The sequence below is a fragment of the Panthera leo genome, chromosome E2, assembly GCF_018350215.1.
Source record: "Panthera leo isolate Ple1 chromosome E2, P.leo_Ple1_pat1.1, whole genome shotgun sequence".
NCBI classification, from domain to species: Eukaryota; Metazoa; Chordata; class Mammalia; order Carnivora; family Felidae; genus Panthera; species Panthera leo.
The window spans coordinates 20,462,987-20,479,494 of NC_056693.1; the positions used below are offsets into that span (position 1 = coordinate 20,462,987).

Here is a 16,508-nt window from a genome sequence, read left to right on the forward strand (position 1 = left end):
TTTGAGACAGAGAGAGACAGAGCAAGAACGGGGGAGGGTCGGAGAGAGAGAGGGAGACACAGAATCGGAAACAGGCTTCAGGCTCTGAGCTGTCAGCACAGAGCCCGATGAGGGGCTTGAACTCACGAACCACGAGATCATGACCTGAGCCGAAGTCGGACGCTTAACTGACCGAGCCACCCAGGCGCCCCTTCTGTGATGTGTTTTAAGTTTGGCCTCATTAGCAAAGAGTCAGAAAGTTTAAAAGTAAAGGAATCTGTCTCAGCCGCTGGCACAACAATCCTGTGGCCTGTTAGCAGTCTTTCCTTGGTTTTATTTATTTTTTTTAAACTTTAAAAATTTGTTTATTATTGAGAAACAGAGAGAGACAGAGCATGAACATGGGAGGGGCAAAGAGAAGGGGAGACAGAATCTGAAGCAAGCTCTAGGCTCTGAGCCGTCAGCACAGACCCCGACGCGGGGCTCGAACTCACAAACTGCAAGATCACGACCTGAACCAAAGTCGGGCGCTCAACCGACTGAGCCACTCAGGCACCCCCTTGGTTTTACTTTAAAGCAGCAAATACAAGTACCCCAATGCCTATAAAATGAGCTAGAAGTAATACTTCCTTGAAAACCAGGGACTTCCGAGCATAGCAGAAACGATGTTTATTTGCTCTCTTCTAGTGACTTGGTTTCATAAGCTAGCCCCATTGCAAACCTGGGACATTTCACATTTTAAAGATTCAAGTTTACCCATGAAGCCAATGCAAAGCAAAACAAACAAGCAAAGTGGAACAAAAGGAAAAACAATCACACGTTTTCTGAACTTTAAAAACCTAGCTAGCTTCACCATGGTTTATATTTTCTGTGGTGAACTCAGCAGGCAAAGGGAAAAGGCATTTTTTTGTCCTTAACTTAAAATATGCAGTATGACAGGTGTAATGCTGGGTATTCTGCCTTCACAGATACTTCTGCTGACACAGTCTGTGGTCTGTGTCTAAAACAGCTAATGTGCTTTTAACCATTGAATGACACTTCTCTATTATAGAAAAACAAAGCAATTTTTACCAATGTTTGAACAAATGATGTATAAAATGAAAGGATAATTTGTTTTTATAGCCCTCTGCCAAGCTCTATAGCGGGCTGCCCAACCTGCAAACAATTTATTCTGCAAGAAATGTCACTAAATAATGACAAGGACTCACAGGTCAAACGGATTTACATTACATAATTTAAATGTCATTCCGGGAAGACCTGATGGCATTTTGAACAAATAATCTCATTTACTTTTGAAGCTCTAAGCTTCAACAAGTTAATTACTGTTGAACTAATGGGTAAACTGAGCATTAGAATATAATGTGCGAACATTTGCTTTATCTACCCCTCAAAAATTTATAGAATTATGCAAATACCACAAAATGATTCATTAAATATAAAAGAGGCTTATAGGCATTTAAGGTCTCAACTTAACCTTCATCATACTTAAGATACACAGTAATTCTTTCTGCTTTGATAAAATGCTAAGGAAGTGTGGTCCATTTTCTCAGTCCCATTGAGAATATATTGCACATGCAGGCTTCATCACTGAAAAGGGACTACCGTTAGTGAAAAATCTTCTAAAGCCCCATGGTTAAAATGTCACATCTCAGAATATTCAAATCTGCGGGAGTGTCTTCATTGCACAACGTCAAAGAAGAATTTCAGGAGCAAGAATGAAACACTTACGGGTCACAAAGGAACGAGGTCTGAAGCACCACGGCCGTGGCGTTTGGCCTCGTGGAAGTAAAAGTGCTTCCTAGTCACACACACGGCACAGCAAGTACCACCTGGGTCTTGCCGAAAGAGCTGCCAGAAACTAAAATCAATCAATCAATCAATCAATCGTGTTTTTAATCTCTGCGTTTGGGAGACCCTCAATCTGCTGGGAAGCGAGCATGCGGCAGTGAGTGCCGTGCGGAGGGCAGGCGGCCAGGGGAGCACACAGGCCGGCCCCGAGGAAGGATCGGGGTATAAGCGGCCTCCTGGTTCTCCCAGGGAAGATTCTGGGGCTGACTTCAACACAATGTCCTCACTGATTAACGAGGGATCGACTCTCAAAGTTCTATTAGTTTTCTACTTACAGTGAAATCTCGAAGGAACTAAAGAGAGGACATTTCTATTACTAATATAAAAAAGTTTTCAGTTGAAACCTGATAAGGCTCTAAAAACCTTAAACTGGAGTCAACAGTAAGAATATGGAAAACAGGCATGAAGACAGCAGTGCTGAGATGAGACTCAACTCTAGCGGAGAGGTGGTGAGAGTGGGCGGCCACGTGATGTCCTATGTGTCGTTGGTGCTCAGTAAGTATCTGTTAAATCGTATCAGTAAGTTCAAGTTCAGATATAACTTGACGCATTAAGGTGTTAGACAGTCTCTCAGAAACCGAATCCCTTCAGAACGGCCCCTCTCCTATTAATATGTGGTGTCCTAAAGCCATGCCCTTTATCTTCCCCGGAGGCTGTCTGGTCAGCCAATAAAGGGTCATAACCGAGCCCCTCCAGAAGAGGAGGAAATAACTAACTCCTGCTGAGATGGAATCTTTCGATTCATCCTCCAAGCCCGAGAAGCCCAAGTGAATACTCGGCCAGCCCTGATCTCCAAACGGAGGCCCCGTGTCCCGGAGCACAACGGTGATGCGTAAGGCAGGCGTGTGGTTTGCCCCAGCATCAAGTATACAGAACAGAGACCGGGACGTGCTGGGTAGGCTTCTTCTCAACACTTCACAGAGGAGGGGCCCTGTGCCATCATGGAGGGTCACTTGAGGTGTCCCCGAGGGTTCCTGTAGGTCACGGCTTCTCATCCCGACTCGTCCCGCAGCCGTCCTGTGACGGAAGCTACATCCCGCCCCGTACGCGCTGCCATGACCTCCCTGACGAAAGACAGACGTGGCGCCCCTGTGCCGGCTGTCCGAGAACAGCAGCAGACGACGTGGGAAGAAGGGGGCCGAGTCCCCGCCGGAGCTCTGCCGGCTGCCCTCAGACAACTTCAGACCGACTCCCAGGTACAGTCCATGCCATCCTTCGGCCACAGCCTGCTTCCAGCACAGCTCAGACCTGCTAGTGTCCCGGGCACAGGTGACTCATCAGAGTAGTAAAATGGAAGCGGAAGGTCATATGTTACGTTTCAGAAACAGAAGAAATCAAGGCGAGTTCAAAGAATATGAAGTGTGTTTTCCCTTGTGTTTGGAACCGAAGGCTACAGACCAGAGCTGATTTCAATGTTGATTTCAACAAATACATTTTGCGTCTAACTAGGCCCAATTTTGGCATATATTCATCATCACTTAAGCTTATTTCACAAACATGCCCAGCAGCTATTTTTACAAAAACGATAATTAAGATTTGAAGAATTTTAAGGGAAAACGAGCAAGATTAGATCACAATGGGGCCAATATTTTGGAACAATACAAAGCTTTCCAGTTGCTGAGGATTTTTTAAAAAGTAGAAAGAACGTGTTTCCATACAGGGAGAGGACCATGTTAGTAGGAGGATGATAAAGTAAGGAACAAAGATCGCTTTCGCAAAGGAGAGAAGTAACAGACTAACAGACTGTCTTCTTTGCACTCGGAATATAACCTCTCGTCTGCCATCTCTCAGAACCAGAAATGTCACTGTAAGTAATCTTGCCTGAGGACAAGCACGGAGACACAGGCACTGTAGTAAGCGCAGCAGCCTGACACTGCCACGGACCGCCTGGCCTCCGCCAGGACACGTTCTTACCGAGGCTCCATTCATTCCCCAGGGACCAGGGAGCGGAGGCGGGCTGCTCACAGGAATGACCGAGGCAGGCCCGCCAGCTTCAGGGCTCTACCAGGAGGGGGCGCCCTGCGCTCTTCCGATCAATAGTGTGACTTTGAAACCAGAACACCACCAGCCTCACCTTCACAGGTACGTGCCATAAATTTCCGGGTGACTATAGTTAATGCAAAAGTAATTAGCTTTTCTTTACACGAATAACCCTCTTTTCCCATACACAATAAATACGGAAGGAATTATTTACTCTATAATTGTCTGCCGTGATTTAAAGTTAAATAAATAAATAAAGACAAAGCACTGCTTAGTAATCTCAGCACTGGAAGTACATGAAAAATTATACTCACTGCATCTAGTCAAAGCCAGTCCGACATTGGGACCAAAGCCACATATATATTTTAGACATAAATCTCTATAAAATCCATGTATTGCACTCAAGAGACCGAAGCTATCAAACGTTTACCATCTCTTAATACACAAGCGGTGCTAAACTGTACTGGTTAGTAAACATTAGTCATGAGCAAGTGCCAATATGGCTACTAAAACCCTAAGTGATGGAGACGATACCGCCGATGCCTTCAGAATATGTCACACAAGATTTGCGACGTCTATTTACATATGAATAATCACACTGCTGCTTTTTGGTTACAAAGTAGGGAAATGCAGTACTACAGGGCACAGGAATGCTGCTCTGGGTAACAAAGTTTATTTCCGGTGGGAGGCAGGTTCCATTAACAAAGCTTTCGAACACATGACTTTCACGCTGACACTGAGTGCTGGGGCAAAGCAACAGAACGCAGGCAACAGTAGGCACCAAGAGAATGCTAAACGGGACGATGTTCAAGAGAGAAAGAGTCTGGATTTTTAGTTTTCTTTAGGCCTGGGCTCGGGCAGTGTGCTTCGTTGAAATCAAATGTGCACGCAGCTAGTAGGACTCCGTCGTTTACGGTATAACTTTTCAATGATTAACAAGGAAAGAATACTTTCATGTGTCAGCAGTAACAGAAAATCTGAATGGTACCAAAATGGAAGACACGCTAAAGGTAAAATTGGCCTAGACTACGAAGCTTCCTTTCCACTGCTGCCAGTGGCCTGGGGAGCATCCTCCAGCTCTGACTTCCTCTCCTTACAGGTATTGTCTCTTCTTCCGGAGTTTGTGGTTACAGGGAATATTTCTTGAATGGGGAGAAATTATTTCCAAATATAGAGCTTTAAAGAAAAACTCAGAAATGAATGTATCTTCACAGTTAGATTTCAGAAAAAAAGAAAACACCAAATGAGGTCTATGGTGACTCTTAAAAGGCACTTTAAATTTTAAAGGTTAAAAAAAAATCCTCTTACTTAATCCAGTTCATCAGCTCCACTGTATCTGGATCATAGAATTCTCTCAACTCGGAGAGTTCATCCATCATTCCTGGCCAGAACTGAAATTAAAAACAAAACAAAACAAAAACAAAATCCACCCCCACACCCACAACTGTCACTAAGATTAAAACGAAAGGGGACAAACGGCATATAGCCTGTGAACTAAATAAACACGCAACCGCAGCATCTGAACGACTTCTCCGCGGCAGTGGACCCTCCTAGCAGAAGCCAGCCAAAGTCCGAAAAACGTTCCCCGAGTTATTCTGAGCCAAAGCTAATCAGGGCTAGAGGGGTTGTCAACTTTTTACAATGAGCTTTTATTTTACTCTAATAAAAAACCTGTTGTATGTGGTGTTAGTATCTAGTGAAACATTCATTTGGATAGGACAGGAAATGGCAACCGCGAGAAGGTTCCCGGTATGTTAGAAAAATAGATCTTCCATCATGCAATCTACCCTTCGATGCGGAAGGTGCCTTACAAGACAGCGCCACGTTAGAGCTGCAGAAACGCTCTGGGACAGAATCTCCTCTCATCCCCACAGTTACCCAGGGAGGAAGTGGACGCAAGCGGGCACCATCCCTACTGCTGTTCACGGTTCATTTTGTTGGTGTGGAGACGCTGGCTGGAGAGGTAGCCCGACTTGACCAGCTCACGGACTGGTAGAGCTATGGCCTGAAACCTGACTCCAAATCCAAATCCAGGATAGCCTGGCATATTTTAATATAATTACAGGTACAATGGGAGAGAAGAATATTTGAAAGTAGGACTCTCCAGGAAATCAGGAACATTTTATGCCACTGGTGCCTCCTACTCAACTCAAGGTAGTGAAGGGGAAGCAGAGTGCGAACACCACGCTCTGAGCTTACTGCTTTTCTACCATAATTCCCTATTTAATCCAACAATTAATTAAATGTTCACTGCCGTATCGAATGATAATCGGCTAAGAAGCCTCGATAATCTACATACGTCCTAAGGTGAACAGCAGAACTCCCATGTTGGAAGAAGGCCAATGACAAAGTGCCCGTGCTTCATTAATTTTGAAAATACAGGAATTTTATTTAGGAACCACTAACTAGAACCCGAGTGAAACCTGACTGCTTGGAGGCTGTGTTGTCAGCCCTGTCACTTTCTTATCATCTCATCTTTGGCCATTTTTACTGCTCATTCTCATCTAGTGTTGTGGGTGGGTGAACCCGGAAAACTGTTGGTGATGGAAAACCAAGACAGCACTACTGTCTCAAAGTTTTAGAAGAGATGTAATCATAGTGATTCAATGATACCTTTGTAATATTTCAATTATCCCTATTAATTTGGATAATCAATAGAATACCAACTTTTTAATGATAGGTCCAAATTATGTGGGTATAAAACATATTTTAAAATCTATCAATTCAATGGATAGTAGATATTTTTCTAGCTTGAAAGTTGCTGTTGTTAATTCTGAAAATGTTAAAATCTAGTAACATTGTCTTGTGGCAGACTTCTTAAACAGTGTGAAAGTGTCAAATTAACTAAATGCTGTTTCTAAATGACTAGCAATACTGTGAGAATTCAGCGATGCAAATAAATTAATCAACGTGAGCATAATAATAACTCCTGATTTTAGAGTGAAGTGCATGCTTTTCCCTTTTAAATAGGATTGTCCTAAAGAGACATATAGCAAGATTGCTACTATGGACAAGGAAATCTGAAATCCTCATTACAATTGTTCTGTGAAACTCAAATGAGGCTTCGAAGTAGAGGAGTTCATTTTACTTATCAGTAAATCTGTTCAATAGTTGGAAAACAGATTCAGTTTCGGGGTAATTCTCAATATACATAACACCTTTATTTTCTTTGTGATTTTAAATGTGGAGAGGTTGGAATATCTCAACGGTTTTGTACCGTGGAAGCTGGACGCATGAAGATTTCTCCTGAAGTCCGATACTGAGAAGGGCTACGCTGGTTCTAGGCAAGTCTTCGGAAGGATTCTTCCGAGTTACTAACTCTCTCACTCAAAGAATATCAACATAGACTTCCTGGAAATGATGGCTTTTTTGGTGCTCTCACTGGTTTTTCTATAGTAATGGTTTTCAAGAGAGGTGGGGAGAGGGATTTTGCCCCACCCCCAGAGGGATGTTTTGCAATGTCTGGAGGTTTTTGATTGTCCCAACAGGAGAGAAGTGCCATTGGCATCTAGGGGGTCGAAATTAGGGATGTTGCTAAACATCCTACAACACACAGGACAGCCCCCTATGACAAGGAATTACCTAGCCAAAATGTCATTAGTCCAGGGAAGCCCTGTCCTGTGTGTAAGTGCCACCTGGAGGGCCAGGGAAACACATTTCTGGACTCCACTCTAGAGGTTCTGATTCGGTAGGTCTGGTCTGGAGTGGGACCCAAACATCTGTATTTCTAACAAGTTCCCAGGTGATGCTGATGTTGCTTGTCTGGGGACCACACTTTGAGACCCAATGCCATATAGCGTAGTTTGTTTCTTCTAGAATGCCCTTCCTGTTTTACCAAGAACAAGAGACTGAAGTCCTCAAATAGCTGTAAAAAATGAACACAATTCCAAATACATAGCTGAGACATGGAAGAACTCAGCCTACACAGAGAGGCTGTGGAAAAAAGACTGCTACTGTGTGCATACGTCTTTAGCGTGAGACCAGAAACGTGGTGAGCTCTGTCTTCTCTGGGAGGAGGGGGTTTATCACCCAGAACCAACGTGCAGAGGGGAAGTTACCTCATTCCTTATTAAACATAAATTCTACTTAATCTTCCGTTTTTGCTTTCCAGATGTTTTAAAGAAGTTTCATTTATTTACATCAGAGCAAGAAAATTCCCAGGGGCAGGGTGGTAGAAATAACCTATTTCTAGGTTTTCCAGTATCTGAGTTAGCACAGTGCTCTGCCTATGACAATAAATGTCTTGATGGATAGGAACATGATAGAGCATGATTTTTTGAAATATTTACAGTAGAATCATCCAAGAGTGTGATTATCACATACTATTTTTAGCCTAAAACCTCTGGCTTTGAGTAAAATCTTACATGAAAGTATAAGCCAAACCCGAAGCTGAGCTGCAATCGCTAATCCTCCCCGTGGCTGAGCCCCCTCCTCCCTTGAGACTCCCTCCCAAATGAGGGGCGATACACAGTAGAGGATGAGATCTACTGTTCGTTCTGACATAAAACCAAATTTGAAGGAAAAAATCTAAACTTAAGAATATGTGTAAGATTGTTTAAAAAGAGAGGGTAAAAGCTCAGTTGGATGGCGTAGTCTGGGCTCCCTGCCCAGGTACTGATTCAAGCCTCTAAATCTTAAAGATGCGTCAAGAGTCACCAAATCGTCCATCTGACTGGTGACTCCCTGTCTCTTACGAAGGATTCTCAGAACTGAAGCACAGTTAAAGCTATTTCAGGAGTTACTCAACTGAGAATATGAGGAATTTCCTTATTTCCTATTGAAACTGAAGGACAGATAACGAGGCTAGTCTGGGACTGTACTTACTTACATATGCCCAGCCTCTTACAAAGTGATTTTAAGCATCTAATAAAATATGTAGGTTAAAGTAAGATGCATTTTAGGATCTCTTACTCTCTCTAAAGCAGGTAACAGGGAATTATTTTTCTACTTAATTTACCTCAACATAGGTCTGAAAACATCTTTCGGAATTTGCATCAGCGGAATAGTAAGTCAAAACCAAAGTTAATCAGAAAAATTAACCTGTAGTCGTTTTTGCTACAGTGTTTTTACTTGTTAAATACTATTTGAGAAATAGATGGGTTTTCCTATCAATGCCAGGTGGCTTCATAAGAAGCCAAGGAGAGGTCTGTAACCTCCACAAACCATTCTATTTGCCAGTAACATACAGAGTACAGAGTCAAAGCAATTATTCTGCTAAACTGATTAATGGCAACAATGAGGAAAATCAGTCTTACCTTATAGCCCAGATACAGCAGTATTAATATCGGTACTGAATATCGCATTATACATATCTATATAAGAAAGACATTATTTAGATCACAGGTATTTTGAACACTTTGGCCTTACAGTTTTGTTCTGTAAACATAGGACCCATTCTTTTTAAAGCAACAAAAATGTGATTTCACGGAGCATGAGTCTCCACTATGCCAGACAACGGGGTTAACGTAAGGGTCCCAATCACTCATGAGATACTTGTAGCTTCTACTCTATTGCCACCTTGTGAGTTCACACGGGAGAACAATTCAAAACTGCAGTTATAGGCTATTAACCATAACCATATGCTTATTCATATTTGTGTTTTCCTATCCCCCGTTATTAATATTTGTTTTAAGGATAATTTATTATAATAATAGTGATAACTGGATAATGGAGTTCTTGATGATTTGTAATTTTTCCTTGTGTGCTTTACAGTATTTCCAAATTCAGTATAATAAGCAAATCTAACCAATGGTTTGGGAAAAAATAAATAATTTAAAAAATAAAATTAAGAATAAAACTATTTTAGAAATAACTCCTTAGAAAATCCTAAGGTCTACGGCCACACCAGCCTGAATGCGACCGATCTCGTCTGATCTTGGAAGCTAAGCAGGGTTGGGCCTGGTTAGTACTTAGACGGGAGAAAACCATAAGGTGCCAGTTATCTATTTTCTGCCTCAAATTTTAGTATCTGTTTCACTGGACTGATGTAGGGGCAACTACTGAAAACAACAATAATTGGTAGGAAAGAAATCCTGAAAGTCATAAAACTAAAAGGGATAATAGCACTGACCCTCTTTGGGTTATAAAGATGGATCAACTTCAGGAGTAACTCCCATATTTCAGGGCTGCATAAGCCAAACGATGCAAACACACACATGTGTGACGTCCAGAGGTACTTCATTCTGTAGGAAAAGAAACAGGCAAAGATCAACAAGTGCCAGCCAGCCGTGGACAGACCCGCGGTGTGAGACAGTTGTACCGTCTGGGACAGGAAAATCTAACTAAGACTGTGCAGGAACCGTCTGCCAAAGGATCAGTTACGAGTTTCACTGCCTTTTGAGAACCATCATATAGGTAAAAATAGATCAATCTGGGTAATTAGGAAAAAAGTGGTTATTAATAATATTTTGTACTGGAAAAGGTAGCAAACAAGAAAAATTTTATGGCAACCATAATTATCAATGAAGATGCCCGTCAGTTTCCAAGTTACATTGCTAAAATATGTCAGGTAAAGAATGGTCAAATAAAAACATTAATCAAGCAAACAGATAAGACAAAATACCTCATCGTACTCAATGCCAAGAATCCAAACAGAATGGTATGTATTAAGTTGTAGGCAGTTTCTGGTTTCAGGATGATCGTGCACTTTCCCATTTGACCCATGGATTGTTGATTTGCAGAATCACTGAATAAAACAGAACACGTACAAAATTGAAACTGGATACATAACTGTAAGTTAGGTAAATCTTTTTAAAAGATTTACACCTTCATATATATACAAATGTATTTAGAAACTTATCTCTTCATATATTTAGAAATGTATTATTGCTCTAAGACAAAATGAGTCAGCATTAATCAATTTTGAATTTATGAAGCTAAAAGTGTTAAAATGCATCACTAGCTAAAATTTAACAAATTACATTGTAAGGAAAAATTTAGAGTACTTCAACCCTTTATAAGAAAATAGAAAAAATAGTCTTCTGGAGTCAAAAAGATAAAGATATCTTTAAAGGTATTTCATGAGTTGCTAGTATTTTGTAAGTTTTCATAAATAAGAAAAAATAAAAATGTGTCCATAAACTTGGAATTCAGTTCCTTTATGAACAAATGATCACATTTTAACCTATCAATACCTCATTACAGATGTCTGACGTGATTTTTTTTAAATCAAACATGGCTACGTTAAAATAATTACACCCATAATATTAACAATAATTCCTCATCACGTAACACCCACTTTGTATTCTATTTCCCACGTACTGCCATTGCTTTTTTCAGGTGGTTTCTTTGAATCAGGACCCTAAGCTTTCACACTGCATTTCATCAACGTCTCTTTAAGTTATCTCTCAGTCAAAACAAGGATCCTCTGCTTTGAGGCTGTTTATTGGCTGAAAGAAATGTCATTTGTCCTGTAACTACTTCCACCTTCTGGATTTGGCTGATTTTCTCCTTGTGGTGGTGTTTAATACGTTTCTCTATGCCCACCCTGCTTATAAACTTATAATTAGATCTAGAGGTTAATTATTAGAGTCAGTTTTATTTTGGCAAGAATACTCCATGGGGGACCTGCTGTACTCTAAACTGGGTCACACCGGGGAGGCACATACTGTCGTCTCTGGTGGTCCCCACTTTAGAGATGCTGAGATGGACGAGTGGGTTCGGATGTCGTCCAGTGTGTTGTCAAGGGCATAAGGAAACAACAGGAAGTGCCATCAGTTTCAGATAAAAGCAATACCTTGTAAAGGCCCCACTTAGCCTTCATAAAATCCAACACACCTGGATACGTAGGAGGCTTCCATGTAACTAGAAAACTATTCTTCCCTAGAAATCCTTTCAACCACCCTAGATACGTATGAAAATTAAACTGGTATTCTAAGGTAATTTTCACCACTGGTAGTAATCTTTACTTAGGTGTCATATATTACAACCCAAACCCTGGCTTCTATGTTGCTACTAAAAGGTTGCTCCAGACAAGAACATATGTTCTCATTTTCCCCTGATACCTGAGAGAATTCTGCAACACCTCTCCCCATCTCCCTGGCCAAGCTGGAAAGCTCATATTAATCCCATGAATATAGAGCCCATGAGTTAATTCCTTTTCAGTCGTAGCCTTTACACCAACACAGATGTGTTGCGTGAACAGAACAGTATCATCCTTCCTAGTATTGAGATGGTGGAAATATTTTAAATACTTGGCATCGATAAAATATCCTTCAAATTACTTAGAAGTTCATCTTAAGATACCATTATTCTTAAATTACTTTAATTAATGTAGTACTTTTCCTCTAATAAGGTTCTAATACCCCTACGTGGTAGATGAGGATGTTCTAAAACCTTACCCACAATCATACACCAAGTCAGCCTGCAGAGACGGCTCCTAGATTCACACTGAGCATGGCAGACATTTTCACAAAATACTGCAGGCCAACTCAACTTCCTGCTTTGCATGCAGTCTAGAGTCCTGCCGACACTTGGCGTGTCTGGAATAATATTAAATTACGCTGTCTAGAATAATTTCCATCTATTTTCACAGGGCTGGATTTTATCTTGGGCTAGAGATCAGGCTAAGAACACTTCTGAAAGATACTAAAATAGTTTATAGTCAATGAAGTATTTTCATGGTTCAATGTTGCTTCACTCTCTTAATAATCATAAAACATCTCAACTGATCTGGACTCATTTTAATGCCCTTCTCCAGCACAGCTCTCCGGTGGCTGCGAATCACAGCCCACCAGCACCTTAATTGGCAAGATAACTATGGAGAAAAAGGGCTTCCTTCTGAGCTTCATTAAGTTTTCACAAATGACAGCAGCTTCAATTTCTTACACTTAATTTTCTTTCAATTTAACATGGACAGTAAATGCAAAAGCCCTCCATCAGCCTTGCAGGTAGGTATTCCACACGTTTTTAAAAAGTCTTTATACTCCCTGGCTCTTTCTTTTAGCAGATTAGTAGACATGTTAAGTTTTTAGAAACAGCCAATTATTGCTGAAGACTTTGGTGGACTCCAACTTTACAAGCCCTTTAACAACATGCAACAAAACAACAGTTAACTCTTGATACTTCATGAGAAATAAAAAAGGCAGCTAGACCAAGAAAGGCAGAAAAACAACAGGAAAACTAACAATGAGAACCAAAGAGAGACTATGAGTCATTAATAGTAATACGAGCTAATGACATATAAAATGCACAGAATGTTCCAGGCGTGAGGCACCATTCTAAGCACTGTATGTCATTTTAACTTATTTACTTCCCACAAACCCTGTAGAGTAAGTCCTCTGAGTATCCTGTGTCTATAGAAAGGGGCATACGGGAAGGGCTCAAAGGGGACAGTCTGCTCGGTACTGCCTTTTTGCTATGTCTTAGCTGGTCCATCGTTAATGACTGAGTGGAGTCCAATCTAAACTGGCTACGTCCCCCCTTTCAGCTGCACAATACCGCATCTGTGTCTGATAGATTGATTTTCAACGGAGCACTTTTTCGGCAACAGAGAGCAAGTTCGTTAAAGCACAGCATAGGCTTCCGAAACACGCCATACCTGAGATTATGGAAGGCGACTGCTAACGCTGCCATCACTGTGATGGACAGAACAAATATGTAAGCGTAAAAAAGGAGAGTATCTGAGAGCCTTCCAAATGTATTAAAAGGTAAGAGGCCAAATGCTTCTTCACAGAGATACAGATTTGCATCGAAATCTCTAGGGAACAAATGAAAAGGCAAAATATTAAATTCAAAACAAGAGAAGTAAACCACACATTTTTCCTCAAAATGAGCCTGGAATTAATAGTTCAAGGCACTATGAAGTTTGAAAGTCCCTGCTGATTTAATATAAAAAAGCAAACATAAATTTTAAATTCAGCCATACCTTGTTGCTCCAAACCCAAATTTTGCCTTCAGAAATTTAAATATGTGTTCGTCTGACTTCAGATTAAGAATTTTCTATCAGGGAGGGAGAAAATGAAAATTACTATTAGTGCCTCATGCATGATTTCCTGATAATTTCCCAATGAATACATACATCTGGTGTCCAGTTTCACAGGACTGCGTGTGTGTGTGCGTGTGTGTGTTTATAGCAAATGTTCTCAATAGTTGTCAGAAATGAGGAATTCTAACACAGTGACTTTTACACTCCTTCATCCCCCCCCCCCCCTTTTTATAAGCAGAATCACTTTTTTCAACCTTATAAAGAAGTTCAACACGTAAAATAGATAAAAGATGAGCTTCTTTGGTCTCAGGGAGGAGATGGCTGAAGCCAGGTGAGTACAATTTTTTTTTTTTAATCAGAAAACCAATAATTTGATGATCTGAGACCTCAAACAGGTATAGAGCCCACAGGGCCTCTCTGGCTTTGGGGTCTCCGTCTGGAGACACAATTGATAGAAGACTCATTCACACAATGACAACTGAAGGCTCAGTGGTGGCCCCCAGAGTGAACAAATACCAGCGCATATCATTAGTGATTAGGATTTTAATTCACATCATTTTATTTTTAACATACGCTTTACAAAAATCCATATAACATAAATCAGTCAAGAAATTCTATCAAAAGGAAAATGAAGACAGAAAAGAAAGTAAGATGAATCCAGAAGTGAGGTTAGTACATAAAATACATTTGCTAGAGATGAGCTGCAAATCTGGGCTTACACATTCTACTAGCAAATGCAGAGGGAGATAAAAGCACAGGTCATAAGATTAAAACAAACTAGTTGCTCAAAACAGATCCTAACACTCCTAAAACTGAGACTCAAGAGAAATTTTCCCCATGGGTACGGTAAAAACAGCAGGAGTCTCAAAGACAAATTTTTTCTAATTCCTCTCATTGTATGTAGCTGGCAAGACATCAAGTATGACTCAATAGATGGTATTCTTTGGGAAGTCAAGAATCAATGGTCCAGGCATGCAGCGCTCTACTGGCTTCACTCAGGCACGGATGACTAAATGTCTCGAGCGGGGGAATGGGTGAACTGCGTATCTTTCAGCCAATCTTTCGGAAACGCTGATTGCTCAGCTCAAGTAAGCTTTTGATAAGTACTGAACTGTGTGGGGTTTAAGAACTAGCGACAAGGACCTGGAGTGGAAGTGTTTAATGTGGCCAGATGAGTGAGAGTCTCTGAGAGTCAACAGACAGGAAGAGGGACTGCCAACGTACATGCGGATGTCTCCTGCCCTGAAACCAGCCTGCCAGGAGGGGCAAAATCGTTTCAATAAATCACTGTGGTTCCAACAGTAAAGCTAGTTTCTCTCTCTTCTTTTCTTTTGTTTTAAGTAATCTTCTATACCTACCGTGGGGCTCGAACTGACGACCCCGAGACCAAGAGTTGCACGCTTCACCAACTGAGACAGCCAGGCGCCCTGCCTGTTCATCTATCAACTTAACCCAGTGAAAATCATGTCATCTTTTTCTTTGTACCATAGTGCAAGAAAACGCTCTCTAAAAAGTAGAATTTTTTACAATTAGAGAGACACTCGTTTAATGCCTTTAAAGTTGAGCTTTTAAAAAGTGTAGTGACTCAAAAAGTGAGTTCAAGTTAGAACATATTTAAAAAATGAGCAGAAATCAATGACTGAGATAGAGAATAACTGTTTCAGAAACAAAGTAAAAACTGAGCTTGTTAAAAGGAGAACTGGTCATTCTTTAGGTAACTTTAATTCATAAATTAAATGTCATTTTATTAACCTACCTTAATAATGTTGTTGAGAAAAAGTGTCAAGCATAAAACTGCAAATAAATGTAATAATAGTTTCCCCAGCCTATTAAGGAAGCTTCCAGTTTTCAGATTTTTCTAGAAATGAAAACAGCTGAGTCTTAATTCTTAAATTACTTCAGAGACATTTAAGATGAGATTACTTAAGGATTTAAAACATGAGATCATGCAACATACTGGGAAAATATGTGGAAAATATCACCTACTTTTCACGAGGTTATATACTATCTTAATGCTTGTAAATGTCTAATATAAATGTAAATGAATCCCTTAATATAAAGCTTCATAATATCAGAAAACTGTCCTAGTCTTTTTTTTTTTTTTTTTTTTTTTTTAGACCTTTGCAACTAGAGTATGGAGTGTGCCAGAAGGTACTCAGGATACACTGACTGAACAAATCTCGTGGTCATTTAACCATTAATTCATGTATCACAGACGACACAGCAAATTAAAGACCTACCAGTATAATAAAAGATAAATTGTACTCTTTATAATAGTTTTCTTATAACTGTCAGATTAACTTTACAGATCATCAAATATAATAATAACTAATAATTTTGAAGAATTAAATAGGCATGATGTTTATTTATAACTAAAGTTAGAAGGATGAATGAGAACTATTGTTTTAGATCATCAACTGAAGCCTTTTTAAAAAAATCTTTGTGACAGCTTGTCCATGACAGGATATTTTCTTCCTAAAGCAGAAAGTAAAACAGCTTCTTGATATAAAAGTACTTATGAGAAATGTTTCTCATATGCTTATGAAAAAGAAAACAGGCCTTGTGACATTATGTGAAGAAAAACAAATTAAATCTCATGTAACTTTAAGAGATTTGAATTCTTTAATAAAACCAAAATATCAGGTCAATGTTTTCAAATGTGACACTCCAGGAATGTCCCCTTATTTCTGAATGTATGTATCTAGATTCTCAAAATTCTCAGAGTTAATCTAAATTCACTTAAAAATCAATACCACGATACGGAACGATGCGGTAG

General features: G+C 40.2%; 1 protein-coding gene and 1 long non-coding RNA gene across 6 annotated transcripts in view; one reads left to right on the forward strand and one right to left on the reverse strand.

The window, feature by feature from the left end:
* DPY19L3 (dpy-19 like C-mannosyltransferase 3) overlaps positions 1 to 16,508 on the reverse strand; it is a 78,690-nt gene that overhangs the window by 9,799 nt on the left and 52,383 nt on the right. For 4 of the 5 annotated variants that reach the window (XM_042920550.1, XM_042920549.1, XM_042920548.1 and 1 more), the window contains 7 exons: positions 15,489 to 15,590; positions 13,673 to 13,746; positions 13,346 to 13,504; positions 10,370 to 10,492; positions 9,878 to 9,989; positions 9,063 to 9,119; positions 5,116 to 5,198 (listed from right to left, as the gene is read on the reverse strand). In XM_042920550.1, coding sequence (XP_042776484.1) covers positions 5,116 to 5,198; positions 9,063 to 9,119; positions 9,878 to 9,989; positions 10,370 to 10,492; positions 13,346 to 13,504; positions 13,673 to 13,746; positions 15,489 to 15,590 — 710 coding nt within the window. The remainder of the gene's footprint in view (positions 1 to 5,115; positions 5,199 to 9,062; positions 9,120 to 9,877; positions 9,990 to 10,369; positions 10,493 to 13,345; positions 13,505 to 13,672; positions 13,747 to 15,488; positions 15,591 to 16,508) is intronic. The other variant, XM_042920551.1, reaches the window with a different exon arrangement.
* LOC122209025 lies at positions 13,383 to 15,479 on the forward strand. Its single transcript, XR_006197410.1, has 3 exons — positions 13,383 to 13,454; positions 13,971 to 14,063; positions 14,637 to 15,479. It is a non-coding gene; the product is annotated as an uncharacterized LOC122209025 (long non-coding RNA).